Source organism: Amblyomma americanum, chromosome 7 (assembly GCF_052857255.1).
Source record: "Amblyomma americanum isolate KBUSLIRL-KWMA chromosome 7, ASM5285725v1, whole genome shotgun sequence".
NCBI classification, from domain to species: domain Eukaryota; kingdom Metazoa; phylum Arthropoda; class Arachnida; order Ixodida; family Ixodidae; genus Amblyomma; species Amblyomma americanum.
In genome coordinates, this window is record NC_135503.1 from 41,650,839 (window position 1) to 41,678,299 (window position 27,461).

General features: G+C 44.8%; 1 protein-coding gene across 1 annotated transcript; it reads left to right on the top strand.

Moving 5' to 3' along the window:
- Positions 1–2,171: 2,171 nt before the first annotated feature.
- LOC144097063 (uncharacterized) lies at positions 2,172–14,401 on the top strand. The gene is made up of 5 exons (XM_077629850.1): positions 2,172–2,227; positions 2,324–2,511; positions 2,986–3,380; positions 5,454–5,783; positions 13,872–14,401. The coding sequence occupies exons 2-5, from the start codon at positions 2,349–2,351 to the stop codon at positions 13,971–13,973; spliced, it is 990 nt and encodes a 329-aa protein (XP_077485976.1). The 5' UTR covers positions 2,172–2,227; positions 2,324–2,348; the 3' UTR covers positions 13,974–14,401.
- The last annotated feature ends 13,060 nt before the right edge of the window (positions 14,402–27,461 follow it).

A 27,461-nucleotide genomic window follows, 5' to 3' on the forward strand; every position in this document is an offset into this window, starting at 1 on the left:
GAGGGTTCCTGAGTGCTCAACGATACAACGAGAACACAAAGAGGTCTAATGCGAAAAGCCTCCGCCGGTAGAAAATCTAAGTCGCTACATGAAGAGCCCCAGTAATCAGGAAAATTGAGCCTTTGGCATGCTGCTCTTAGTACTCATTATAAGTATATAAAGTTTGAGTTGAAATGCCGAGTGCCGCTTTGGGGAGAAAAAGAAGTGAGACGTTACGGTGGCAAACGGAATAATAAACTCCAGACGTCGAAACTTGGTCAAACTGGCCCAAAGCGACAGTTGTTGCGAGCTATGCTAAAATGAAGTAAGATGTACAGCCTTCGCCAAGAGTTTCGAGTCAAGAGGGTTTGCTTCCGAGACGTCCAGTGGGGCTCTTAAAGTCCCCACAGAGGTAATAAGCTTCGGGCGAGTGAAGGCGAGAGTTTCTTTCCCATTCAAGAGATATGAAGCGCTGGAAAAGCATAACGCGCCACACAACATGGCAGAGACTGCACCCTCACTGGGTCCTATTCTTTGGACAAAGGATGTACTGTCTTTGTCAAAAGTATACAGCCCAAGGGGTCAGCTTCTGAGCCCTGGAGTGCGACTGCTTTTGCGTATTAAGGAACCCTAATCCCTTGAAGGCGGGAGGAACTTAAGCCCTCAATCCTCCCAGGCTTAGGACTGTCAGATGTGCTAAAGAGCCCCGCAATTCGGCTTGGAAGCAGTCCTCTTGGACTGTAGATATTTGACAAAGACTGTACATCTTGATTTTACGACATGGCAGAGACGAATGCGTTCTTCCCCCTGCAGAAATAGAACGCAGAGGGGGAGGAAGAGGGACACCAGACTTCCGGTGCAGTACCCCATCAAGGAAACCCATAACAGACTAAAGACCACGCTCACGTCTCAATGACACAATGGGCTTGACCTTTCCTTCACGTGCCTCCTCTTTCAGTCCTTTTCTCTCTATCTTTTTGTCTCCAATAGCGAACAGGAGAATATCTCTCGTTACCCATTGTGCCTTTCTTTTCCTTCGGTCTCTCCTCACCACCAGGAATTGGGGCTGGCTTGGGCCAAACGAGCGCCGGATGGAAAGATGCCCATTTCATTTTTCTGTTACATTTCTCTTGAGAATATTCTCCTTTCAGCAATGCACCCAGGAGCGTCATCACCATCATCAACCCAGATACATCCTTTGCAGGTCAAAGGCCCCTCCGATTGTACTCTAATTGATCCTGCACATTCCATTAAGGTGACTCTTTAGTGTTAATTGCATTTCTAAAGAAGGTGGCGGTTCCAACTGCTTACTCTCCCCAAAGACCAGTTCGCAGCGGTCGCACAGCCCCGTTTCGTCGTCCTTGCAGCCTGGTCCGTCGATAGCGGATACAGTCGACATCCTTCACCTCCTCGAGGAATACTCTACACTGACTGCCGTCACGTTCGGTCATCTGTAGCCATCAATATAAGTTCTACTTGTCATGACTGCAAGCCTTAGACTAGTAGATCTCACCGTTCAGACGTTCTCAACTCCGTCCGTGATACGCCCATGTGTGAAGAATTGTATATGAATTGCCCATCCGTTTGCTAGTTGTCACTTTATAGCCGCTACAGAAATGGCGTTCCAAGCTTAGTTAGTTTAGTTTAGTTTATGGGGGTTTAACGTCCCAAAGCGACTCAGGCTATGAGGGACACCGTAGTGAAAGACTCCGGAAATTTCGACTACCTGCGGTTCTTTAACGTGCACTGACATCGTTCTAAGCGATATTTCATTACTTGCTATGCAAGTGACCACTTGGCTTTTTCTTTCTTTCATCTTCAAATGAACCTTCTTCGAACATCTTATAACGAAAGATGGCAAAAGTCAATCATGACAGTGCACAGTTCCTACATTAGAGAACATCTGCAGAGTGCCTGACAGCGCTAATAATCTGGTGTCCCAGACAAGACAGAACAATGTCAACAGGACTTAATGCTCTGCTTCGAATGAAGTGTAATAATGTATATTAACGGCTAATAAAAAAATTACAACGATGACTGCACAGTTACTACAAGATCTACGACTCTTAATTTACGTTAAAAACAATATCTGGATCATGTCGCAATAATTACGCCGTGCTCTCAAATTCTGAACAGAAAATATTAAGCCGGTGCTTGATCATAGTCGCGTGCAGGGCAACAGAGAAGATGAAGAGCCTTCGCCTGCGGCCCAGCATGGGCCTGTGTCTTGGCCACTCCCCCGTAGTGGGTATGTGTCAGCAACGTCTGAGGCCTTCCTTCCTTCTTTCCTTTTCCGCCATCGTTATTGAGGCAACAACAATAACAACAGCACTCTTTTTTTCAGCCCGTCTCAGCCGACGCTTACTACGATGGCCCGACCACCGCAGATGCCTTTCTTCCCGCCGCCGCCACACTCGGGGCTCTACAGGGGAGGCCCCCAGTTTCCAACCCCGGGACGACGGCACTCACCGCTGACGACGGCTCCTTTTATTCTCGCTGGTCCCAGCAGAAATGACTTCCCCGGCGGAGGTGGTTAGTTCAGTTCCATTTATCCCAAGGAATGTCTCCGTGCGTACGGTGGAGTGACCTGGTGGAAAGGCACCCGGGAAGAGAAGAGACAGGAGGCAGGTTTTAGCATGTACAAGCTCTTCTCCCAATCTATTCAATTCATCTCAAGAATGGAAGAAGCTAGTCCAAGACATTTTTTTTAAAGCTCTTCTAACGTCGCTGCCAATTCGAGGTCCTGAAAGGTGGTGACATGCCGGGTCTTCTTAAGCAGATACCCCTAGGCTCATAAAAAAATTTACTGAACCCAATTGCAAAGCTTTTTGTTTTTTTTAACGCGAATGCACATTTTAAATACTGGTGAAAGATGAACGCACAACTATCAAAAGACCCAGCCCTGAGCAAGCTCCGTCAGGATATTTAGCGTGGTTCTATGTCCCTGCGCTTTTATTTACAAACGTGACGGAGACGTGACCGGAGTTTTGTCTAAAATAAACGCAGGTCCCACCATCTTCCTGCCCAACCTACCATCGTTTCTGCCGCTCGGCTCGCGGCCATTCCCAACGGGCGCCATCATCCGCGTCCCTGGAATGCCGCCATTGGTGGCTGGTGAGCCGATCCCACTGGCCCCGGGCGAACCCCTGCCCCCTATAGCGCCCCCGACGCTGACTGACCAGTCGGCGCCATACTATGACCACGAGTCGTACCCTTCCACATCTTCGCAGCCTCGCCAGCCGTCGCGGCCAGGGGACACGCGGTCGCCATCGCCGCTGATTATCATCCCCACTGCGTCAGGCTCTGGCGGCTCGTCGGCCCCTACAGTCGTGCCAATACCTATACCGATGCCCATGCCGATGCCGATACCATCTTCGGGGTCTGGTTCAGGAGCGTCTCAGGTAGGCAATATAGGCTGCATCGTCAATATTCCAGTATGTGGACCCTGGATTACTTGCAACTCGCTTGGTCCTCATTGAAGGATTGCTCGTGATAAAGGTAACCAGGCTGAAAGCATTAGATTTGTTTTTATCTTACATAAAGCCGCAACTAATGCTTTTCTGCAGGATTAGACAAAGCGTGTGCGGTAGGAGCAAAGGAGGGCTTTTGGCCGCTTCTTACATCTCTCGTGTCGTGTTCTCATGAAGCAGATTTCACGCTATTAGTGCGTGTGCCTTAGAGCCCATATCAAACTTCTCACGTTAGGCCGACTCGTCCCGTTCTCGATGGCTTACTAATGCCGGCAAGTAATTTTATGCAGAAAATTTCGACAAATCCTTCCTCTCCCTCCTTCATTTTCGTCGCTTTCTGACATAAAACAGAGCTGCATAGAGCCTGGTGCATCCCTTGGCGAGAGGATTCTTCTTGCGAAAAAGGCCCATTAATTCATTTTCATTGAAGATATCGACAAAACTAATTTACGTATTTATTTATTTGAACATACTGCAGCCTCTAGTAGGGCTGTTGTGAACCGGGGTGAGAAAAAACCGTAAACAAAAGCAATAAACACTAATACGGAAGGGTACAACAAAAGGAACTGATGAAGGTCAGGCCGTTACCACGAATGCATGGCCTTGCTAAGTTTCTTGGCGAACACTGAGGTCGCGAAAAGGTTGTCTCTCCTTCTGCGCTCACTTCCATTCCTTCCTTTAAGTTGAGGCTTCAGTGTCCACCACCTGAAGGGAAGATATTGCCCCTTCTGCAGCGAGAGCTGTAGTATGTGCTATACTGTTCTCGGCTGTCACACATTGCAAGTTCGCACCACGCGCGACCAGCCACAGTACGCAGCCGGGAAAGCACAACTATCCGGCCAGGATTCGAACCCGTAATCTTCTCATCCATGGTCAGACGCGTTATCCATTGCTTCAGAGGCCCAGATGCACACTGCTAGGCTGCAACGTCATCCAACGTAACGCGAGGAACTCGGAGACAACAGTATCGCTTGTTCCCGCCGCTGATGCTTCATTCGTGGCATAGCTGCAGGCACGACCGTTCACGTTCCGCCAAAGCCACAGAGTGCGCGTCTGCCTGGTCGTTATAAGCAGCTATGTGAAAAGGAATGCTAGCAGCTTTGCTGTTGGACGCTTGGACTGCACCACAAAGGAATGTATTGAAGAGAAAGTGAAAAACGCAGAGATTTAATAAAAAAAAACTGACATTTACTCTAGCGCTTGGTGAATTTCGCGACTTGCGCTACAGACGCAAACTTCGTAATTTCTTAACCATATAAGGTTGTATTTCATCCCCATATCATCTATTAACTACCGGAGAGTAGGTTTAGTAATGGTTTGATTCTGAGTCCAAGAAAACTGTTCTAAATTTTCAATGTAAGGAAGAATACCTGACTTCCTGTTCAATCTAAGGAATTACCAAAGGATAGGTTTACTATTTAGTTTAACCATGAATACTAACTTTGGTTTATACCTGTGTAAAACTTCAGTTAGAATAGCTAAGAACAAAAACACTTGATGTGGCGCTGCTTTCGACACGCAAGCTTCATTTTGAGCAGATTTTTTTTCCCTGCGCTACTCTGTGGTCAATTTGTTTCTATTAAAAGCATAAAGCATGAACACCACGTGTTACCAGATAAGGTAGTCAGTATTTTTGCTGTGTAGTGAGAAAAACCTACGACTGATATTTTCTCGTGAAAAGTATTTCCTAATTAGTCTTAATCAGCTGTTTGCCGACTGATATCGGGATACACACTCGAGGACAAATTCTTATCAGTATTCATATACTAATATATTCCTGTAGTACATAGTAACTGATAACCGAGTGTAACTTCGCTCCGCTGGCCCAGGCGTTAACGAAAAAAGCAACAGTTCTGGGAGTCGGCTTGACGGGAGGCGCTTCTTTAGTCTCTATATCTTCCTCCAGCAGCCCTATCTTCATTGCATGAGCACGATCTTCAGTAATTAAAACATCATGTGCATAAACCAAGTACCGTTAATAGCGCCACCCTTTCGTTTACTCAGGGCCCCATCGTCATCGCCCCTCAACCACCTTATTACCCTCCTCCTCCCCCTCCACCTCCGCCGCCACCTCCGCCGCCATCGCAGCCGACATCAAGCATCCAGGAAGTGATGGCCATCATGGCGATGATGCAGCAATTCAGCGCAATGAACGACGTGTACGATGACGACGAGGAAAGCGACGAAGACTCCAAGGCAGCGGCCAAAGAAAAGAAGAAGAAGAAAAAGGAGAAGAAGAAGAGAAAGAAGGAACGAGATAAGGAGCGAGCTAGGAGGCAGAGAGCCCGCCAGGAGGCCGAGCAGCAGCAACGTCTGCTGCTGCAAGGACAACAGGTGAAACCTTAATCTTTACCGTAGTCAGGTTGAATTATTCGCTTGTTTGCTCAGTGTTTAGGTGAACGAAACTTGCTGACACGCGTCGTTCCGACTGAGGACTATAGGCGCTCTCATACCTGCGAGTCTCAGACGACGCGATACTGGTTTTGATGGATTTTTTACATTCTATTCTCTCTTTTCTACAGAGCTCCGGAACTATAACAAATCGAGCTAAATCCGCAGGGCGACATCAGCGACTTGCAAGCGGGAATGTGTCCTTAACTGAGGATAAATTGAAGTTTCCTGTTATAGATAGATTACTTCGTTATAATGAAAAAAGCGCTACTTTTACATTGCAAAAGAGCTTTAATAAGCTAGACAGGTTCAAAAAATTAAATACAAGCACTGCCACCACCCACCGCTTTCGCAACGAAATTGTAGAGCCGCCAAGAAAGTTGCTGTGCTTGGATTCGTGAGGTTAGGCTACACCAGCATACCATTTGAAACGAAACTAAACTAACTTGCCCAGCTTTATGTTTTCAGCAAGAAATGCATCTTTCGCTACCGAGCAAAAATCAACATATTCTTGAGTACCAGCACCGATTTTTTATACAGAAAAATTGCATAGCTCTGCCCACAGCGTATCTTTGATGCAGGAATGGAAGAATGGGGCGATAACTTTTGCTGGTTTCACACTGTTCGGTTTTATGTGGAATATTTATTATTCTAGCAAACAAGAACACCACAGAAGGTGGCGCCAACACAAAAGAGACAGAGCAGCGGGATAGACTTGTTTGTACGCCTGTCATGCTTACGACATAGAGTTTTGTTGAAATATGCATTAAAAAGTTAGTGCCAATCTTTCAGAAAGAAGATTTGTCAAACTCAATTTCTGCGTTTTGTCTTTGTTCAACATAGCTTTCATAATTGCCATCATTAAAAGAACTAACATATACCTCACTTCCAGCCGACAGCTTAATGCCTAAGGCTATTTGATAAGTGCACGATTCTTGTTCTGTACTCTGTCACGACCACTAGCCCGGTAAAGTTGATCGATTTAAGGCACCGAGGGAAGTCACTCATGTCGCGGGGAATAGAAACAGATCTTTCCGCAATTTCAAGCACTGCCGTTTATTCTAGGCGCGAAATATACACAAAAAAGCGCTTGTGCTCATGAGGGTACAGTGCAATGGCGTCCTCCTCTTAAGATTCAGTGATACAAAACAACATCTGGAGTAACGAAACATCTTCTAACATCCGGGCCCAGCAAAACATAGAGCAGCTCAGGAAGCTTTGAGATAACAAATTGCGTCGTCCTCAAAGTCCACTACTGTGCATAGTAAAAGCTCGTCTTCGATTTCACCAGATGAAGTATGCGAACTGTTTTCATATTGGTATTCCTGACGCCTTAGAAAGGATAAAAAAAAAACTTTAAAGCGCGATGTGCAAATTTTATTATCATTCTTTCAGGCCCAATTGAATGAATGGCAGCAACCTTTATTTTTCAATTTTCAAGTCGCACAATCATCTGATTCACTGAGGCGGATAGAGATTGCACCTTACTTTGTATTGTGAAGCAGATTTCAAAAAAAAAATTAGCAGAAGGTGCTAGTTGAAAGTGACGGAATCAGATTTATAGTTCACAAATGTGCTGAAACTGCGTATCTGGCTTCAAGGGCCGCTGGACATTCCTATAATGCATACTCGAATTCTTGGTTGTTAGGTCTTTGAGGTATAGCCTGTCCACAATACGCGGCATATAAAGCTCATGTAAGCGCGAGTAAAAGATGTGGTAGCCGTTACTAAATTTCAACTGAGTCGGGCGCTTATCTTATGACATAATGCAACTTAGATTACTTGTCTTGGATATTATATAGTGCGCTCTTGGGCTGCCAAGTTTACACAATTTAAATAATCTAGTTATATGGCCAACTGACGAATGGAGGAGTTAGTTGCAGTGAACTCATTTCCGCTCTTGCTTGTTAACAATTTCACCATCAATGTCACAAAAGAATGAGTTAGCCTATGTTTGAGGTGACACCTGGTGTAATTGTTTGGTGATTCCGAGGGCCATTTTATTTATAATATATAAGTAAACGGGTGAAGCAGGAAAGGAACAAAAGTGCAGAATGATGAATTCAATTGGGCATGTCATAAAACTTGGTTTCTCAAGCAAAGTAGCTCAGAAAAAAACAAATGGTTGTATAAGGAGTGCATGGTGTCTTAATAAAACAACATAAAAGCATGCTGATATTCTGCACATATAGGTCTAGCCCCATTTGCTAACACAACTGGCATGCAGCGGCCCCTTTTAGCTTCGCACAGCCTACAAAAGGTGGCCTTTTATAAAGAGTTGGTACAGTTGGCGACACTATCAGAGCAACTACTCGCGTCTGGTTGCTGCGGCAGGTGAAGTGGTTTACCGATTTTGTCACTTAATTGTATGCATGGACGCCAACTTTTATTTCGGGCTCAGTATTTTTCATTATGACTCACACGGAGTGCGCGGTTTCTAGCCAGAAATTTGTGATGGATTCTAACAGCTCCCAATAGTTGTCGAAGTATAATCAATTGTGGTCTGAACGTTTTAGAATCGCAGAAGATTGTTGAGTTTAGTGGGAAAGAGTAAGCGCGAGAAATGGCGATTCAGATTGTACCGCGCTCCTTCTGCTTCCCAAGATAACTGGCGACATGTGTTTGCACAAATTGCTGCAACCGATTGGAGACTTAGGTGCTCGAAGCAATCAAAGAACTCGTATAATTCCTAAGCCTATGGCAAGTTGAATGAGGTGCTGCTCATTAAATCTCAGTTGGGAACATCACAAAGTACAAATCAGGATGTTTAGTCCTCAGAGGACTTCTTGTTGGAGAAACATGGCTCTCTCTTGCCACAGGCGACGGCTCGTGATGCAGCAGTCACAGCGCTGTCTTTCCGGCGGCTCTTGATTCTCCGGCGTCCGCGCAGGCGTCGATAATTCAGAAGCTGCGTCTGCAAATAAACGCTGCTGAACAACACAGCCACACTTCTAACTTGGAAACGCATAGACTGGCCGTGTCACTGAACGAGGACATAAATATTGTCGTCCCTTATTGCCCGGGAAACTAGATATAGCTCCTTATCATCCCGGTCCGTTTACAGTTCTACACCAAATACCAGTGAGTGGGAAGAAGTCTGCGCCTGTCTTAATCGTATATGTCACTTTCTGTGCGTGAGACATGGCTGGCTGCTCGTGGGATATTAAGGCATTTCGCGCAAATGGAACAACTGCCAGTACTTTTCCTGCCGGAAAATCTCACCAAACAGTACAGTGATGACGAGTACGAAGGCTAAGAAAAGCGTTTTAAAACAGGTTCGAGTAAGAAACAGAAAAGCTCTTGTGCTGAGAAAGGGGTCGATCCTACTCCTTCATGTGACACGCCTCTTTCATCAGGCTTGTAAGTTTGATTCAGTTTCCTTCAGGCATTTTTTTCGCACCAGTTCAGGATTTCAGTTCTTTCCAGAGCAAGGCAGCAACTGATAACACGTGCAATTCTTCCATAACAACACGTTAATATCCGAAGAATTCCTCAAGCACTGAGACCAATTTCAGTCCATTGTCGCACTGAGTGATTTGGACGATGTATTTGGGCTAATTTGAATTAGCGCGACAAAATACTAAACACGTCATTTTCACTCACTGGTTACGAAGGCTGCCTTTGTACTCGTCAAAATGGTAAAGGCGGTGAAATCGCAGAGCTTGTCAAAAACTGCTGGAATGTGTGAAGCCTTAGTATAGCCTTTTCTTGCGCCAAACCACTTTCCACAAGCGTTTATGTCTCATCTCTTGCTACTGTCATAGTCACAATTTATTGGTCTCCTATTCGAAGCGCAAATTTTTTTTTACACGAGTAACGACAGTTTTCGTTTCTTACTGGTCCTGTTGATTTTGTCGTTGACATGAGCACAGACTAATTAATGGATAAGAAACAAATGGATCAAGATTATTTAGACCATGTTTGGTGATTCAGGTTTACTGGCATAAATAAAGTGTTCCACACGGGTGGAATGTTTAGGTCAGCGCCTAGGGTCAACCTGCCTCGATGATGTTATTATTCGTCCCGAACATAATAATGTTGCTTCCTTTGTCATCGACCAGAAGACGAGATATTTTTCGCAGGTTACCGACTTGTTCCGATAGTGCCACACATCAAAATAAATGGCAGATTATGCGCCTGTGACGAAATGATAGAGTCGTAGGGTAAATTCGTTGATTAGTGCCTACAACTGGAGTGACCTTCTGAGCAGTGCTCTTGCAAATGAGGCTTTGATCCCTTTTCTGAAATTTTCGCTGATATTTCAAATTCTTCAAGGAAAACAATAGTACTGCACTGGCGTATGCCGGAATGCGCTTGAATTAAGAGCGACGTTCTTGCTGCAATAGCAAAAAGGGAATAAGCCTGAACTCAGTATCGTCGCTCACGTATGAGCGACTCTTTGCGCCCAGACTTTAGGGCCCTACAGGTACCCTAAATGTAAAATGGACCACGAGAGCGCTAAACAAATTGCTTCCCAGCGCACTCTAGCAGCGAAAGTGCATACTGACAGCGAGGGACCGGCCGACCCATGCTGCAGCTTTTGTGTTGCCTTTATCGCCAGCAGGGGTCGGGCTAAGCCGCGCTGCTTCCATCAGAGTTCGTCAGGGGCGCTTTTGGTTCTGCATGCCGAGAATTATCGCAGGCACGCCGTGACTCGGCGGTTGAAGAATTACCGCCCAGCGAAGCGCGAACAATGGCGTGCACGCAAGCACGCGCACTCTGAAAATGGTCGTAATCTTCCCTAAGCAGAAAGTTCGGGCCGCCAGAGACCTAACCCTTTCGACGCGCTGCTTGCCAGCGATAAATCCTTTCATGAAGCACGAAAAGCGCTCATAACCAACACCGATGGAACCAGCGCAGCTTCGCCGGCGGAAAGACGAACATCAAAAAAATGGGTCCACCGGACCCTCGCTATCTTCATGCGCTTCTGCTGCTAGAGCATGCTGGGATGCAATTTTTGCACCGCTCGGTTTATCTGTTTTTGCTGTTGTTGTTTTTTTCTGGAAGGGGGGGAGGGGGGGGGGGGGCACCAGACGTAATAAAGTTTCCGCTGTGATTCGGTCTGCCAGGCTTAAGGAAGTAGAGACATCGAACTATTGGGTGCTTATTTATTTCTTTGGAGTATTGCGCTGGACAATGGTATACACGAATCACAACGTGGAATTCACCTACGGCAGCTGTATATAATATAACTGAATTTTTTTTCTCGTGTCTTTTCGGTTTCCGTTTCAAAAGCCGAGCGGCGGCTGTGACGTACAAGACGAGTTCAGGTCACGCGAGGCGCGCAAGGACTGCGATATGACCGCTGCTTGTTCATTTCTTTTTTTTTTTGACCTTACGACCCTTGAGCAGGCTTTCGTAAGAATTGTGTGCATTAAAACGAAGAAAGCAGTGACCATACTCCACTTTTTGTACGCCTCACCTGACCTGAAAGCGTCTTGTTCGTCACAGCCAACGTTTTCTTGTTAGAACCGAAACTAAAACAGCATGCGAGAAAAAAAAATGCATTTTAAATTATCTACCTCTTGCTGGCGCAATCCACGTGACTGCCTGTTTTCTAACGTATTGCGCATCGTTCTAAAGAGAGAACCAAACTTTGGGTGTCTCTACTGCTCCAAGCATTTAGAGCACACAGTAAAAGTATACCATTTGATCCTTGCTTAACCTGATCGCTATAATATGAGTTGAGGTTGTAAACCAAATAGGACTGTTGTAATTAAAAACAACATTTCCACTCCGTATGTTACTCTAGCTGACCGAGTGAATGCTGACCGAGTGAATCTTTCGCGTGTGTTCGCCATACCACTGTTACTGCGCGAGTGCCTGTCAATGCGCATTCTGCTCTCAATTCAGTCTTTTTACTCGAGTGCACTGAATATAACGTTCGTTCTGTCTTATTTATCATCAGAATCCGGAAGTCATCTCGACCATGTCTAGTTATTATCCTTTTAGTGTGCAGAAACAAACAAAAAACACGAAAACTGCTTTTCTACGCATCATCAACAATACCATATTCGCTCAAGTAGTCCCTGAAGGATTTAAAACAGCGCTGGTGGTACCATTTTTTAAAGGGGGCACACAAACAAACACAAGCTCGCCCGTATTTGTGAGGTGCCGGGTTCGAATCACAGACACCACTCTCACCGAACCGAAGGCTACTCTACACACATCAAAATAATGTAAAACCGCCTTGTACGGTAAAGAAGTTACGAGTTTGCATCAACGGGCGGCAGGATATTTAAATCTAATTTTCTTGCCTATAATTGAGTCTTTTGCTGCCAAAAGTCAGCGAAGCTATAGGGAGAGTCAGAGAATCTGCATTTACTGAGAGCAGTAATTGTATGAAGCTGCCCTCAATGTTCCATTATAATTGCTCTCAAGGCAACTATCGTGAATATCCTTCCAACAATCGCCCTCACCTTTGAAAAATATATTCATTCAGTCATGGCCAGTTTTCATGAAACGCCATGATGGGTTCTCTCGCAATCAGTTCGGCTTTATCCTCGGCCGCACCGCACTGCTAGCGCTTGATGAAGTAGGTGATTATATAAATAATGCGATTGAATTCAATGAATGAGCACACGCATTGTTCCTAGACGTCTGTAAAGCGTTCTACACTGCAAATCACGGTGTGTTGTCTGAAAAACTTTGTCACTGTGGATTCTGAGGCCTGTTCCACTCGTTGTCGGAAAATTTGTAATTGCGACCACGCACAAATGATGGCACTCTACGAAATTCAATTTAGAGCCACTTATATTAAATTTGTACGACAGTGAGTCTAGGAAACAGCCTTTCTTTCAGAAGAATTTTCCTTTACGCTAACAATACGCTTTATATTTCTCGACACTGTAACTACGACCAGGCTGTTACTAGGCTTCCAACTGACTCCCAGTAAATACTGGATTGGTACCAGCAGAAATTATTACTGTTAAAACCGCAGGAACTAAAATGGTTTATTTCTAAAGCCCTAATTAGTTATTAATGGCATTTAGTCTATTTTTCCTGCATATTAAATTGCATTAATTCTTATTGTTCTCCTATCGGGAGTTTGTCTCTTGGGTAAAATATTCAGTAGTTTTTCTCAGTAATGTTATGTCCTAAGTTTCTGCAAAACATAGGAAAATGTTCGGTTTATTGTACTCTAATAAATTTTTTTTGGCTTCCAATTTCGCAAAGCAGATTATTTTCTCAGTGTCTTAGACTGTGGTGCCTTAATGGTATATATTGCTTTTATTTTCGTTCCTCAGTGTGACAAAGTGAAGTTTATCGCATACTTAAAGGTTTACTAAAATCTGTAATCTGTGATAACCCTACCGAATGCGATATAAATCTCATTTGCTTCCTTCAAAATGCCCGATCCTGATCAGTTGTCCGTCTTCCAACGTATTGAATTATATCTGGGCTCCAAACATCTGCACTCTGCACGAATTTAACAGCGGCTTTTGCCCACGGTACCGTTTTGTTTTGCCTCATGTCTGCACCTTTTAAAAAAAAACGTATGTGGCTTTTTGTGTATTTTATGTTAACAGAGCAAGAAAATTACGCAATGATCTTTTCTTTCTTTCGTGCAAGTTTTTCTTTACATTTTGTTAAGCCGATGTTCCAAATATTGTTTTATGATCGTGCTCTGGTGCCCCCGACTGGCCTTGGCAGAAGTTGTGTATTATGGTCTAGTTTCTCAAGAATAGAAACCAACTCAAATCAAACGGACACCTGGAGCTTGTTTATCTTTTTTTTTTGCATTAAAAATTTCAAAAAAGCAAACATGCTGAAACTTGCTCATTTAGTGCCCTGGCCATGGATACCGATTAAAGAAGTGAAAGATCTGTGACTACTATCTCGTGAAGCCTTTTACTCTGCAAGCAAAAAGTGTTCGTTGTCAGAAGGGTTCGATGTAAACGGAATGATGATTGCATGCGTTGTTGTTTCTGGGAATGAAATAGCCTGCAGTTTCTGACATTGTTAACTCTTTACAATGATGAAAATAACCTTCGTCTACTGTTAATGATAGCGAACACTATCTTCACGCAGGCAAAGAAGCAGCAGCAGCCGAAGCCGAAGTCCAAGCGGGACAACCCGGCCAAAACTATAGTCGATGCAGGCTTCGATGAAGACTTAGACGATATGCGTTGACGGTGGTTGGCAAAGCCGTTAGTGGTTATTTCAATAGTTGCGCGTATTTCCTTTAATGCCTAAGATATGCAATTGAACCCTGCCGTTCATTTACGTAAGAAAACGAGGACTTGGCGGCTACTTTGCTCCACAGACAGCGTTCTAAAGTACTGAATGCAAGATTTTTGTCTGTGAGGAAATAATTATAACAATCTAGTAATTCCTTAGGGCTACAAAGGATCCCTGGGGCGCGCTTAAAATTAGGAGCGCCGTAGTGGAGTAATTCGTATGAATCTCGATAATTCTGGTTTCCCACGGCAGCTCTGGCATTTATCTGCAAAATCAATCGTAAGAGAATAGACTGGTCAAAATTCATACGAGGCAGTCCACTACGGTGTTTCTCATATTTACCGCTCTCTCAGTGATCCACCGGACAATAAATGCTTCCGGAACACCCGTAGAGTATGAACAGCCGCAGAGTCATGCAAAGGATAAGGTAGACCGTATGTTAGTAGAGTATGAACAAAAATTTTCTTAATTTTCTTTACTTATTTCTGTTACGATAAGCTTTGAATGATCAATGATGGCATAAACGAAGGCGCAGCGTGGTGCGCCTCTATAATCAGAAGGCACGATGGGAAGAAAAATGTCACTTAGCAAACAAGCGATTCATCGGGCTAATCTGTGCAGGTTGGAGTAGGTACACAGCGGTTGCGTTCGTCTGCTGAGCATGAATTTACGAATTTGTTTACGTCCGCAGTGGGGACAATTTGATAAAATATATACAAATAACTCCCATAGTTCTCGCCCTCTCCACGCGGCGACATGACAGCGATAATTTAACCGTAGCCAGTGGCATATTTATGTACTTATTCGTGATCTTTGCTCGCGGTAAAAAATCTCTTGAATATGTCTACGAGATGGGGCGCTTCTCCCAGAAATCTCCTCCTCACTCTTTGTAGAAACTGAGTACCACAGAACTTATCGGAGCGTGCTACGTAGAACTGCACCATACAGTATCATGTCTTATCATAATTTATTAGACTTGCCTCCTACTTATTGGTGCCTATTTTGCACTTCTTTCTTTCACACCAGGAGCAATAGCATGACATCCAAGTACATTTTCAACATTTCCTGCCTTCCTGTGCTATACTCGACAAACGCGTAGAAGGCAATGCTTGTTAAGCGTAATTCTAAAATAAGAAGCTTACTTAAGCGTGTTGTCTGGGCGTGCGTAGGTGAGAAGCCCTTTACGCAAACTAGGGGTCATGAAGGTCAAAATGTGGCACTGCTTTTGAAAAGTGTGCATAAGAATTTGAGTGGTCATCCAGAGCTGCTGACAGTACAATTTAACAGCATTTGATTACGTCCCTGTGAGGACAGGTAGAAATCTCCGTATATGGTCGTCGAGAGTAGATGCAGGCACGAAATGCATCTCAGAGAAGTCGCAGGCCGTTCTAGGACAGCATATAGATGATGGTAGCTGCACTTGGAGCATCCGCCATCAGACATTTAGCTCTTCATAGCGAGGGACAGCGCATTGGGCTTTCTACGCAGCTTTTGCTGTGTGGCAATTCACGTAAAAACGGCGCACAAAAAAACACGAAAATACAGGGAGAACAGGACGGACAAGAGCGCTCCGTGGAGCGCTTGACACGGCAATGGAGAGGTTGACACGGCAATTCGCGCACCACAGAAAAACACTGCGGCAGAAGCAGACAATATTACTATCGCCATGATCAGAAATCTTGAAGGATATCAAGTCGAAGCACTCACAAACTACATAAATAGCAACCTATCGGAACACGGCCTGGTTCCAGCGTAAAGTAAAAACGCGAAAGAAAGCGACGTTGTGGATAGGTGGTTGCTGCCCTGGTGGATCGGGGCATTCCCGTATACGGAATCGGAGAAGACGTATCTAGGGCTGCTGCATGTCGGACAGCATGCAATGACATCACGCAAAACACAAGCTACTTGTGTTTCACCTGTACAGAAATGCCGCGCCGCGGCCGGGATTGAACCTTCGTCCTCTGGCTAAGCAGACGAGCGCGCTAACCACTGCGCCAGTAGAACTTGTCGGGCTAGTTGGTTCATTATAGATGCGAAGAAAGAACTGCGTGAACGAGACATGGACGGTGAAGAGGCAAAAACTCACGCAAACACAGACTAAGAAATTTCCCACCTAAAGGAATTCAAGACTAAGAAATTTCCCACCTAAAGGAATTCAAGGCGTACATATAAGCGATCTCAGCACCTCACTTACAATCTAATCGAAAAAACGCCAGCGCGTGAACAATTGCCCGCGCAAGGAATCAAACAAGCTGAAAAACTACCGCTGAAAACTTTATAGTCGTAAACTGTGCCGATACACCATATGAAACCGCAGAAAAACAAAAAATCGCGCAACGAGAACCCGACCGCGGCGGCTGCGTTTTTATGGAGGAAAAACGCTAAGGCGCCTGTGTGCTGTGCGATGTCGGTGCACGTTAAAGATCCCCAGGTGGTCGAAATTATTTCCGGAACCCTCCACTACGGCACCTCTTCTTCCTTTCTTCTTTCACTCCCTCCTTTATCCCTTCACTTACGGTGCGGTTCAGGTGTCCAACGATATATGAGACAGATACTGCGCCATTTCCTTTCTCCCAAAAACCAATGATTAGTTATTATTAGACCCCACACTCGAGTGCCCCACGACCTCCACAGTGGGAAGGACAACAATCTGATAGCAACAACGAAGCCTAATCTGTCTACAGGCACAAGCGCAGACACCTATAAACATGACACAAGCCCCCCCCCCCCCCCCCCCAAAAAAAAAAGCAGAACGAAACTATCTGCTCCAGTCAACGCCGATAAACAACAAAACAGTGAAAAAAGGCGCCAGGTCACAACAGCCTATGTTTTGGTTTATGGTTGTTTTACGTCCCAAAGCGACTCAGGCTATGAGATACGCCGTAGTGCAGGGCTCCGGAAATTTCAACCACCTGTGGTTCTTCAACGTGCACTGACATCGCGCAGTACACGGTCCTCTATAATTTCGCCTCCATCGAAATTCGACCACCGCGGCTTCCATCGAACCCGCGTCTTTCAGGTCAGCAGCCGAGCGCCATAACCACTAAGCCACCGCGAAGGTGATTTGGTCTATGTAAACTTTGTCGCAACCAAGTGGCATGCGGTACACCACGCCAGGTACGCACTCTGTGAACTTCCTTTCACGTTCATCAGCACGCATATGAAAGTTTGCATGTAGCATAGAAAACAGCGTTTACGCCGCATTCCTTCGCGATTCTCTTAACGTTGTGCCACAGATTGTGAATGTAAGGAATGGCGGTGGACTTCTTTTGCTCTGTGTCTTTTAGGTACTGGGCATTAAACAGATTAAATTTCCCCCCTTCACCTTCACCGAATCCCAAAACTTTCGCTGCAAGCTTGGGTCGCGAAACGCATGATCCGGAAAATAGGAAAGTAATTTTCTCCGTCTTGTTTCTCGGGCATAGCGGAACTGGACACATAAGAAGCAGCTGTTCTAATTTGGCAAAGGTCACTGCTCTTGCCTTGGTCGGGGCTAATAATGTGATGGCTGCTCTCTGTGAAGCTAATTACTCAGTCTCACCCGGGCACATTAAAGAAAAACAAGTCTTAATTTGAGAAAATAAATACAAGAGGAGACGGCAAAGCGCCTCTTAGACGGAGATTAATTAGTTCCAGCCCCCTTCATTATAGCCATGCGCTGCAGCCAATCTGGAGTCTGTAGAGCTCAACTTCAAAAATTCTTTTCCCGCTTTAAACAAAAATTACCTCAATAAAAAATTCAGAAATGAAAGGCAATAAAGTGTTCTACGTAACCCGCTATTGTTTGTATTTTTACTTAGACCACCACACTGTGAAATTAACGAGTGTTTTTTTCCTCAAAACGCACTTTTTGCAAATTTAGTATTTTTTTAATTCGATGTAAGCAGTTACATAACCTGTAACATTTGTTATAGGCACCAGACATCTAGAAAACCAAAACGGGTATTTCCGAACTTCCGAGAACAAGTTGATATTTAAAAGAAAAAACGACAAAAATGGCTCATTTTCATACTTTTTTCGATTTCCTAATTATTTACACCCTATAAAGCTGCATATTCCGAATTATCTCGAAAACCAGAATCTCTGCAGATGTCAATGAAAAAAATGGTGAAGTGTTTTCTGAACATTTGAATTTTTTATTAATTATTGAGCAGTGCCTGGTTTCTCGCCTTTTCTAAATATTCAAACTGCCGCCACCTCACGAATAATTTTTTTTCGCCAAAAATATTTCAGGCTTTGATTACGCACATTGGGATAAATTTCCGGGAATTTTTTTGAACAAATTGGAGATGGTCGAGCGCAACGTCTGGGAGGTTTGGCGTGGAATGACCCAAATGCCAGAGAGAGAGAGAAACTTTATTGGCGCCAAAAATTGGTCGATTCAGCGGGACCCGGGTGTCTTAATGTTGAAGTTCCGAGTCTTCCAGGGTGGTGCTCTTATTCCAGGGCCCCACTGATCCTTGCTACCTCATACGCATGCTGGACCAGTCCTTTTTGGACCGCCAGCATTCCCAAATGCCAAATGCGCCCGTTTGCTGTGCAGCGTCAGTACGCGGTGAAGGTCGGAATGTGGTCGAAATCATTACACAGCCCTCTACTACAGTTTCTTCCTTATCTCGTTCTTCTTTTACTCCCTCTTTTTCCTCCCTTCCACTGTGACACGATTCAGGTGTCAACCGAGTAGTGAAGCAGTTTCTGCGGCGTTCCTTTCCTCAAAACCAGCTTTCGTGTGCTGACACCTTGTGTTGACTGCCCCGACTACAACGCATGGGCCCCGGCGGAAACGTTTGCCTTAAAAGTTGGCGCTCTAAAAATGCACTGTAAAAAACGGCAGAAGGCGAGACCAGCAAATAGGCACTAGAAAACTTGTTATTGACAGTCACAAATTTGCCTCATTTTCAATCACTCTTTGCTCTGAATCATTGAAATTCTTTTCATAATCGGGGACAAATTATTTCTGGCACTAGCAGCGCGGGCCGTAAAAACACTAACGTAAAGATGAATTTAGATTACTGACTTTTGGCATCCAGCCAGCCTTGGCACACCTTTGAATAGGTGTCCTGTCTTGTGAAGGCTGTTGAGGAAAATAGACGTGACGGCTTTATTCTGTACGCTTTCTGGTCAAACACAATTCACACAGGTGAAAGTTACCGTTTATGGTTCATGCTCAGGACTCAATAAATTAAGTCTTGCAAGCTACAAGTTATAAGGTACAGATGCTATGGAGCTAGGCTCAGCAGGCGGACGTCATAACATATCTAAAGATCAAAGAGGTGTACTGCTGCAAGCACACGGAATTCTGTAAGTCACACTCAACCTCGAGGAAAAAAAAATTGTGAACCAGATTACCCTACATGCATGCTTTCTCCCTAAAGAGAGGCAAATCTTTCTTCCATTATTGTGACAGTTTGCAAAGTTTTCCCAGAGGCATAGCACCTTGGCATCGCTATAGGCATTCCGGGCTACATGATGCACTTAACACCCGCCGACGTTCACGATATCATGCAAGGCATAACGTTTGGCATACCAGGAAACTGTGGCGGAGGTAATGGACGATGTATTGGAACCGTTTTCCTTCCTGGAAATCTGAGAGGGAATTTCATGCCCGACAGCGCTCGAATACCTGCAGTCGGTGTAATGCGATGTCTGTTTTCTGTCGCATGGTGCCCTCATTCTGGAGATCCTGTTCTGTACCAAGAACGACGACGCACAATGATATTCCACGAACTTCAGGCTTTGTGCTGCCGGGCCAGAAATCCTGGTGGCTCGACATTTAACGCGGGCGACGAAAGGCTATCTTGCTTCGCGCACTGCCCCAGTAGTTGTAGTTCTTCTCTTCCTCGCCCCCCCCCCCACCCCCCCCCCCCCCCTAATTTACCCGGAACGGTGTCCGCGTCGCTCGGCTTGATACGCGAAGCAACGCTCCGGCACCCTGCAGCGGCGAACTGCTGGTAAAGGCAAAAATAAATACAGCTTGCCGGCGCTTATCGATGTAGCGGGGTACGCCGAGAAGCTCGCCGGCTTGTCGACTCATCGTGCGGGCTACTTCTCGTCCCACGCACAAGGGGAGCGGAGTCGACATTTCCAGACGAGCACCCCTTGGCGCACAAAATGGACCGGCCATTCTCGGATCCCTAGGCGACGCTGGCCAACGCTGGCGGCGTAGCGACGCGTTTTAGCCAGGTAGCGTTCGAGGTATACATTACCTCTGTACGATATTTCACCTTGCGGAAGCGATCCTGTTTTCATCGTGGCTTACATCGTAAGTATTCCGGCCATACTAATTCATACAGCTAGGAAGAAAAGACGTTTCATCGGCATAATTACTGCAGTAGTGTGGCGCATAAACATTTCCTCTCCCATGCGAATTGATACAACAGAAGTATTACCTAAAGCGCTCTTTGAGTTCGAGAAGCTCTGCTTCTCTTAGATGTACCAGGAGAAGTGGGTTTAAGGGAACGAAGTTATGAAGCCTTACCGATAAGCGCGCCACTCTAAGCTGTGATCACAGAGGAGGGTTCTACGAAGTCTTCAGTGGACATGAATGTGAGTTACTTAAGTGATTATTGTCTTGTTGAGATACGCGCTGTTCTGTTCAAATTTTTCCAGAATGCCTTCTGCACTGACGCGAGATTAAAACAAAAACAGCAGCATGCATGGTTTAAGTTCTCTCCTCAGTGGCACACGTTATAGGAGATGCTGCCACCTATCGGTTCGCAGAAAAAGAATTTCTTTGTCTGGACAGTCTGCACGCTAGATAGTCAAATAACAGAACAATTAGGCAATGTACTACAAGCATTGAGAAAATGTAAGCCTGAAGCCCACAGCACACAGGAAAAGAAAAACCAGGGGACACAGTGCTTCGCCCGGCTTCCAGCATTATGTAATGCTCTGTTGTGATCTGTTCTTCGTATTCTTGTGTTTGCATTGTCTTTCAGCTTAGCTCCAAAGGATTAGTCGCATACACGTAAGAATAAAAAGAACAATATGCAGACAAAAGCAAAGACACTATCAAAGATCATCTCAGTCTCCTTTGAAACCTCGCCACACAAGAGCCGACCAATAAAAATTTGTAGTGAGTCGAGAATGAACTGCTCCGAGCCTTTGCTTTGCTTAGTATTGGGCAGGAATCTCTTCAGCAGCACACTATGTAGTGGTCTGTAGCCGAAAAAGAATCATGCACAATACAGATGCTAAGCAGGGCTCTAGGATCATTAGCATAAGTACAAACATGACTGGAGTTTACGACTGAATCTCGCCTGCTACAGTTCCTGCAAGTTGTCATCGCTTACATTCAGTCTCTTGGGGATTAAAAATGTTTGCGAGTAAACGCAAATGCATGATCTGAACATGAAAGCCTTCTGCTTAACGTCTCTTCCGCAGGGTACCGCAAGCTGTCGCGGTCACGTGCATTTGATTCAAAGAGTGAGATTGAAAAGAAGTGGTCGCAACTAAATGAATGTTTAAGCAAGTTTTAAGACAAACTAAATGCGCAATGCAGTTTTTCCGACCACAGTGTAACAATAGGAAAATATGTTAGCATGTATTAGCGTCATTCAATTTTTTTCGTGTCTCAAAAAATTATCTTTTCTGCTTTGCTGAGGTACAAACTTTCAAAAAAAAAGGTATATATCACTGTAAAAACCAGATCTCCGGGGCAAGCACACGTGCCGGAGTGCCGAGCCTGTTGTCATCCTCATCTTCCTTTGGAGCTGGCCGCCTAGGCTTTCATTTCTGATTGGCTACTGTAAGATACTAATATTTCTTTCGTAGAATGTTCAACGAAATAAGTCACCGGCAGAGCTATACAGGGGCTCCCAATAGTGTCACTATATGGTGATAGTTAAGAGATGTCCACCACTGCTGGGTCCGTTAGATCTTATTAAAGGCATAGACCTATGAAAGTACGATGCATCAAAACAAGCAGAATGAGCGCGTGAAGGCTAGATGAGAATATCAGAGTGGAAGGATGGATAGGAGTAGGCGGACCTTCAGACGTTAAATAAGAGGGGATGGGGGAAGCTTACATGGCCCGCCAACATTCATCGATGCTTACTGTAGCTCTCAGCCTGTCCTGACCTCCTATCAGCAAATTTTCCTATTTCTAAGCTGAAGCCCACTTAATCAAAAAAGACACAGCTTCAGTGGTTGCGATCAAATCCATTGCCTCCACATGAGGCACGAGGATATTTTTGCAACTACGCCTTCATTGTCGCACAACTCATATGCGAATACTACTGCTGCAAATATGTCCTTATAAAAATGGTCTATAGACAGTCTATAGACTTCTTATGGACTCTGTTGCCTTCCTATAGATATCTCTTCTTGTCAATTCACAGCCTATAGACTGTCTATAGACAGAATTCTACGAATAGTGCATGGCCATAAATCTATACATTGTCTATAGACTGTCTATAGCATTTGTAATGCCTATAGACTGCTCTCTAGGATATGTCTATAGAGATCTATAGCCTTATAGACAGAACTATATAGACAGTCTATAGACTGTCTAAAAAAATTTGTAAGGGTGTGATCAAGCCTTAATAGTGGTACCACTCCGGCCCCCTTTCAGCATGCCTTGGTTTGTTCTGCTAGACATGAAGGTGGAGTTAAGAGCGCGAAGGTGAGTGAAATCTCTTCATGTGACCTATGGCACAAAGGTTTCGAGACTTGACGTCTTCCTCGGCTCTGTCAGTTTTTATGAAACGAGGCATTGTAATTTCTCCTTAATTAAGTCCGTTGTGAACGGTGCGCAGGAATTCATCAGTTAGCGGGGCATCCCTTGTAGGTCCTGTGCGAAATATTCTCACCAACGTATCACAAGTGCTGAGGACTGCTATTGGCCAGTCTTCTCTGGTTGCGTACTGTCACTGCCAGCTTTCCATGCATGCACTGCGATCCTCTAAACTTCGTTTTCAGCGTCCCATGCATCGCCCAGAAAGAAGTGTGCCCCACTCGCGATCATGAACGTTAAAAATGACCTTCGTACAAGCTACAAGTTGTAAAAAAATCACGAGATGTTTCTGCTGTTAGTTGGTTGAAAATTTTTAACACCAGAACTGCATATCTGCGTACGGGAAGATGGTTGCTTTAAACTTGGAAACGAATAAACAAAACCGGATAGACATGAGCCACTTGTGGCACAAAATATAAACATCTGTAATCTCAAAATTTCCCCAAAGTGAACTATGAAAAACGCCCGTCGCATTTGCCCAACTGTGAGCACCAGATGCACAGAACAGAAAACAGCTTTTCTATGCCTCACACAAAAGCATTTAGCAATGATCGTCAAACACAGGGCACGTCTCTGAGCCTCAAGAAAAGAACTCTAATTAGCAGAATGATTGCGCACATGACAAAAATAAGGCAAAATACACCCTGGGCGCAGGGAAAGGATTGAAAAAGCGCTAATGGCTTGTAAGCATAAGAACTTAGCAAATCGGGGTAAAAATTGTAGAGGCTTATTTATGCGAAAAGAAAAAAGCAGTAAACCGGTTGCAGCGTTTGTCTGAAATCATCAGCCTTTCTAAGTGGCTGTCGCGGTGATTTACTTTATTACATAATATTTTCATTCGCCTAGCGCAAGCGGAAAAGAGGTATTACAAATTAATTAATCGGGATTCTGTCGAAGCACCCAACAACAGCGGGACTAATGCAGGCAGTAATGCTCATTTTGGCGCAGTGTGTGAAAACAAGTAAGAATCTAAGCTCTTACAATGTGCTGCACACTTTTCCCTATAAAAAAGAATGCTTCGTTAAAATTTCATCCGACACAAAACTCACGCTTTCTGCCTGACGCTAATGCTGTTTTTTGTGGGGCATCGGCTATTGCGGATTTGATTTTTGTGAGATTTTTCTCGAGTTTCATCGCCGTGTAAATAAGAAAAGCTGAAGCGCATATCAATTTTTATGAGGTCGTCTAGTCACGAAGTGTCTGGAATACAAACTCACTTTCCATTATTTATTTAGTTACTCATGGGGTCTGAGGTATTACAGAGGGGAATGGTTACAAAGTAAAACAAATTGAATAAAATTGCAGTAAAACATAGCACAAGCAAGTTGCTTCTAATCATACAATGTTAGCTAAAAAATTGCGCGAGAACTGGTCATCAGCGATTGACATAGTTCCTGCCGGAAAGTCGTTTCATTCTCGACATGTCAGAGAAACAAGTTACTGAAAAAAATGTATTACACCGCTTCTTTAAAGGAGTTAGGTGTTCTTGCAGATTAGTAGCATCATTATTGTTAGCTATTTCACAAAATATGACAGTCATCCGCAAGACGATAAATACTAATTTGCTAAAAAGCAAGGTCACCCATTCAGATAAGGACTAAGAGTGGTCCAGTAACAAGTCATATGCGTTCATGTGGGTAAGTTCATGTGCGTAATGAAACGAATTGTGACCAATTGGTAGGCAAACAATCAGTCCGTTTCATAATACTATAGTCAATACGTAACTGTTTTAGGTTGTGTAGTAGAAGCTTTGGGAAGACTTTTCATAACGCTTTAGAGCAGTCTGAAAAAAATACATTCCGCACGTGACGAACGGTCTAAAATAGTGTGTAGAGTTAATGCGTGAGGGATACAACCTGCGTTTCACAAGAAAATGATTTCGGAAGGCCTCGCTGAGCCGAAGTGAAAAAATATATTGTATTCTAGGCAGTTCACTTACCTCAAAAAAAAAAAACGACGTGTTCTAATACGTTGTCTGAGAAGTTGCCTGAGTGGAGGTCAAGGAAACTACGAAGTTTAAACCCTATTTGGACAGAAACGAAATGTCACATGGCTGATAAATATGGCCGAAATTGTCAAAACAGAGAAGGGAGTACTGAATAAAATGTTGCATTGAAGTTTGGGAACCTCGAGGGATGCCCCATAGAAAGAAAACGAAGGCAAGAATACACTCGTTCGGTGCGAGCGCCAAGGGATTCTCGTTACGTGGTCTTTGCGGCTACCTTCATGATTACATTATTACAACCGGAAGGTTACCTTGCTAACTGTGTGTAAAACGGTGCCGCATGTGCAAAAAGTCTATTTTATTCTATTCCTTGCACTTAAAATTTGTTGAATTTATTTAAATTTTTCGACAATTAATTTTTCGGAGTTTCAGTCATTCCAATATTCTTTTTCGCCGCCCCACGCCTTCTTTCCCGCTCAAATGCTTCCTTGGCATTCGCCACCTTACCTAGACCAATCCCTCTACGTGGGTATGTACCATGTTTACTGAGGCAAACAACAACCCGAGCAAACAAAACGAGATACACAGAGATGGCGTTTAATATAAACTATAGAAGAACGTACCCAGTACTAGGGACGAAGCACGCTGTCAGCAGACAAGTGTTGCGGCCGGCTGTAGTCTTGAGATTCCCCCCAAAAACTGTTCAATACGTCCCGAAGCACTCGGTCTCTAGAAAACGCGTAGGCGCCAGGGAAAGACAACGGGATTCCGCGTGTAACGCATAGAAATCAGGGGAGGCAGCAATCTCGCCGGTGCACGGCACGTCTTATGCGCCAGCTCTATGCGGCAGTGTGTGTTGTTGTTTTTTTTTCTTGGGGGAGGGGGGGGGGGGATTGGAAAGGGCAGCAGCCGGCGCCGGAGTGACTGCCTAACTCGCTCTCTTTCGGCTTGGCACGTTCGCCGAAGCAGTTTCCTAGAATACGAACGCTCAAATGAGTGCAGTTAAAGGAATCGAGCGAAGTATTATTGCTGCGGCTGCCACCATGGCATGCAAAGCGCAGTTGAGCTATGCGGGAAAGTGCTCGCCCACACGCTGGCGGCTACCCAGAAATATTTCCCGCGAATCCGATTTTAGCAGTACTGATACGGCTGTTATTTGACGAACGTGAGGGAAATGATTTCTTGTGGTAGTGTTTCGGAACATGCTGCATACGCCTACGTAAATAAAGGACCATGAGTTCTTAAATGGCTCGCTTCCGTGTTTTTCGAACTCATAGTCAGATGGTGCAAACAGCAGCGGTTTTCCGCTGCGTGGCGTGGAGCCCGATGTTGGCATTGTGGCCAAACTTTGAGGAGCGAACTTTTCTGCCAAGCTCGCTAATCGGATGTTTTGCTCCGACAATGCTCGAAGCGCTTCTTCACGTGAGGTGGATTGTGCACAGGGAACCGACAGCTGTTGCTTCATTTGGTCTTTGGCAGCGCTAAAAATTCTGTGGGAAGAGCAGCAAAATTTTGGGATAGTGCAACGCGGCAGTGGGATGGAGGCTGCCGCCATTCATGTGGCCACTCGGCTTGCCTTGGCTGCTTGATCGTGCTTCTTTTAGCGGCGGCGGCGCTGCTGTCTTTCAAAGTGGTATAACGCGAATATACGGGCATAGCTGTCTGCAGTCTCACAGATGCGCATTTACGGCAGTGCTGAAATATGGTGAACAATGGCTTCCGCGAAAAATTCGCAGTGGCTTAACTTCGCTAACCCTAGAATTCAGTGAAAAGAAAGGGCGCTTGCTAAGTATCTGAGGCTCGTCCATGGCAGCTCCGCTTCTCGCTCGGAACAGCCGTTCTATTTATAGCCACACGACCACGTGGCTATGACGTGATATCAGATGGTTTTACGACACCCCCATCGAATGTCATCACGTGGCTTCACATCACCCCATGGGATGTTCCTAAAGTGAAAGGTCAAAGGTGAACCTAAAGGTCGACTAAAGGTAATGGGTCAAGGTCAGGGGTCAAGGGTTCGACACCTTAACTGTACCACATGTGGTCATACACGGAAAACCTGGTTGGGCTGAAGGTGGTTCAAGGTCATTCTCCGGCCTTCGCGACGACTGCTTTTTACCTAGCGCAGTTAAGCTTTTCACTTCAAAACAGACATCTCTGGGAGGAATGGAGCTGCAAATCTGTGACGCATCAAGTGCGAGCAGCAAACTTTCGTCGTGGTGACTAACCTCGCATAACTGCGGCTGAGAGATTGCGCGTGACAATATGTGCAAAAATCGCGTGAGCCCCCTAGAAACAGTCCAAATTTATTCTGTTCTGCTGAGTTGAAGGAGGATTTTTGGTGAACGTCAGAACTTTTCTTTCCACTCATGAATTCGGCGTGAGGAAGGTTCCCAAATAGTGGTAGAAAATTTCGTGAGCGGCATTGTTGATATAATAGAATTGAACTCCTATCTGTTCTGCATTTTTTTAATATAATGTACCAATAGTCATGCCCTTTTCAAGAACTTTTGAAATGACTCTGCAATCAGCCGTGACAAAGCACGCATTATTTACACGTTTCCCCCAAGGCAACAAAACAAAATGGCATGGTCTCCTAGCTGCTGTGTTTCCAATTTTTCAAGCGTCTTTGAGCATCATTTGCAGGTAATTTGAATAAATGCTGCTGTTTCAAATTTCATTGTAAGCTAGATGCCGTTGCACTTTGGTGAAATAAAATGTATTTGTCTGCCTTTTCCTTCCGAGTTGATTGCCAGCACAA

Coding starts and splice junctions, on each gene's coding strand:
- LOC144097063 (XM_077629850.1), top strand. CDS start 2,349: ATGGCCCGACCACCGCAGATGCCTTTCTTCCCGCCGCCGCCACACTCG. Junction 2,512..2,985: donor TGACTTCCCCGGCGGAGGTG/GTTAGTTCAGTT, acceptor AAATAAACGCAG/GTCCCACCATCTTCCTGCCC. Junction 5,784..13,871: donor TGCTGCTGCAAGGACAACAG/GTGAAACCTTAA, acceptor ATCTTCACGCAG/GCAAAGAAGCAGCAGCAGCC.